The sequence below is a fragment of the Mizuhopecten yessoensis genome, unplaced genomic scaffold (genome assembly GCF_002113885.1).
Source record: "Mizuhopecten yessoensis strain PY_sf001 unplaced genomic scaffold, ASM211388v2 hete_36085374, whole genome shotgun sequence".
NCBI lineage: Eukaryota > Metazoa > Mollusca > Bivalvia > Pectinida > Pectinidae > Mizuhopecten > Mizuhopecten yessoensis.
Window position 1 is genome coordinate 1 of NW_018485835.1, and position 2,462 is coordinate 2,462.

General features: G+C 37.4%; 1 protein-coding gene across 1 annotated transcript; it reads right to left on the minus strand.

Moving 5' to 3' along the window:
• Nucleotides 1-26: 26 nt before the first annotated feature.
• Nucleotides 27-2,041, minus strand: LOC110444969 (the record flags this gene model as incomplete). The annotated part of the gene is made up of 3 exons (XM_021489331.1): nt 1,929-2,041; nt 709-928; nt 27-194 (listed from the first exon to the last, which is right to left on the minus strand). Coding segments are annotated over exons 2-3 (386 nt in total), but the record flags the coding sequence as incomplete, so codon positions are not given.
• Between the last annotated feature and the right edge of the window lie 421 nt (nt 2,042-2,462).

Genomic DNA, 2,462 nt, shown 5'->3' on the forward strand with positions numbered 1-2,462 from the left:
TACAGGTGGTCGAAATGACTCCCTACCTTAGCCCCCGTATGTACACGTTGAAGCCGTAGGTGGCCTCGTGGTATACCATATTCTCCATCACGATGACCGTTCCCTTGTCCACTTTCCGCTCCACTGTTTCACATTTCCACACTGCGTACAAAGGGTTTCCAACAAGCCACATGTTTGCAGCTTGAACGACCACACTGTAGGAACCAAAAGTCCTTGAGAGTAACGCCTCGAAATTCTGAATCGTTAGCACTTAAACTACATAGTTAATATACATTGTAGTATTAATATACATTGTAGTATTAATATACATTGTAGTACTAATATACATTGTAGTATTAATAAACATTGTATACAACATTAATATACATTGTATACAATATTAATATACATTGTAGTATTAATATACATTGTAGTATTAACGTATGTTGTTATCTTTTACGGATTGCTATTCACGTGCTATTATAGTCTTCAACGATTTCATCGATAACAGTACCGAAATTATGATTTCAACGTTTCTCAATTTATTATGGCTGTTCAGAATATAAAAAAGGTACTATTATAGTAATACGACTGCAATATGATAAAAGTATACATCAGTAACAAAGCATGTTAACTAAAATATGCAATATTTCATTTATTTGTATATAGTTTGAATATCACTATAATTACGTGTTAACATGCAAAATATTTTAAAAGTAAAAATTGTACCTGAATTTATCAAACTGAGGAGTAACTTTTCTGTCCATGTTACCGCGGTCAATGAGCCTGGGCATTATGTCTATATAAGACAAGGGAGGTAAATCCGCTGCTGTTGTGGTTTTGGCAGATCCAACGGTTTGATGGCCCATCACCTCCTCGTACGAGGGAGGAGGGCATGTAGCTGCCACCGTGTCAGCGGTCGCAGGCGGCCCTAACTTTTCCTCCATGACTATATTGTCCAAAAACAAAAACTATCTATAACACAACTTTCTATTAGGTCATTTTAGAACCTGTAGTTATATAATGAAGAGGTTGGCATTCACTGTGTAATGTGAACGGTCATTTACTCGACTTAAAAATCACGTATAATATTTGAAATTGTATTATATATATTTGCGATACAGTTTTGTCAGTGTGCATGCCATCTTTAACCTTCGACACAATGGAACATGGTAGACAAGCCATTTGATCCCGATATACCAATACATTGTGTAGTACCACAGGGACTTGACACGTTCCTATGACCCAGAATGAAAAAAGAGTACCCCATGGTCCGACCCCCAGATCACTTATTATTGACTTATAATAAGTGATCTGGGGGTCGGACCGTAGGGTATTTTTTTCATTCTGGGTCATAGGCGATTTGGGGGTCGGACCATGGGGTATTTATTTATCTGGGTCATAGGCGCGTATCAAGTCCCTGTGTGTAATAAAGGATAGCATATACATACATGTATATACAGTGACTCATTCTCACAATATCACTGGACTGATTTGCCAAATCAATATACATTCCTGTACATTGTATAGCTAAAACATTGACATTTTGATTGATATAAGTGTACCTATATGGTAAGATTGTATTGTTAATCTAGTTCGTAGACGTTGCCATATAGTAATTACACGACCTCTTTGTTGCAACCGTCTTCTTTTTCAATTCTGCTTCTTCAAATGATACTCCCCATTTTCTATAATGATCGCGATTAAGCTATTCCTTTTTATATTTACTCTACATACATGCGATACCTTTGAAATATCCTATATTTGTCTTGTTATACTGGAATACACACAATTCAATCAAACGTGTTGAGCATTGCACATGTACTTTTATATAAGTAGCATAGTACAACCACGGACTTAGATTGTACGAGAACATAAATATGGCTCCATAGTAAATATATCAAATCCCATGGTTATTTCAAGAGCGTAAACCAAATGAGATAACTTACCTGGCGATAATCACTGTCAATGCTCACAGAACTTTCAGGTCAACTTGGAGTTGAAAATATCGTACATTAATTGCGACATTATGAACTCTGCAAACATAACTTCCGGTTCCTTAACAAGTGTGTATTTATAGGAACTAGTTCCACGAGAGCACCAGTGGTGTTTACATTGTGAAATCTGCCTAGCGACATGTAAACAAATACTGACAGGTGACCGGGAAGTCACGCTTGAGTGGGCGGGTGAGTTTGAGTGCCTTGTTATATACTATAGTGTACACAGTATAGACTAATACTACTATTAATACCCGGCCTACTCTGCCCCGGCCGGGTATTAAATCGATCCTATGCCTTGTAATGGAGTAAGCCCGGTGTGAATCACACCGGGCGATTTTAGAATTGATTGACAGCACATGGGTCGACATTCATAAATAGGGTTGAAGCATGAACTATTTCTGTTGATTTCCTGCACAACTTGAAGTTAAACTCTGCCTCAAATGTCGTTAAATTATCAAGTTAACGTAGCAAGCGCAATCGAAA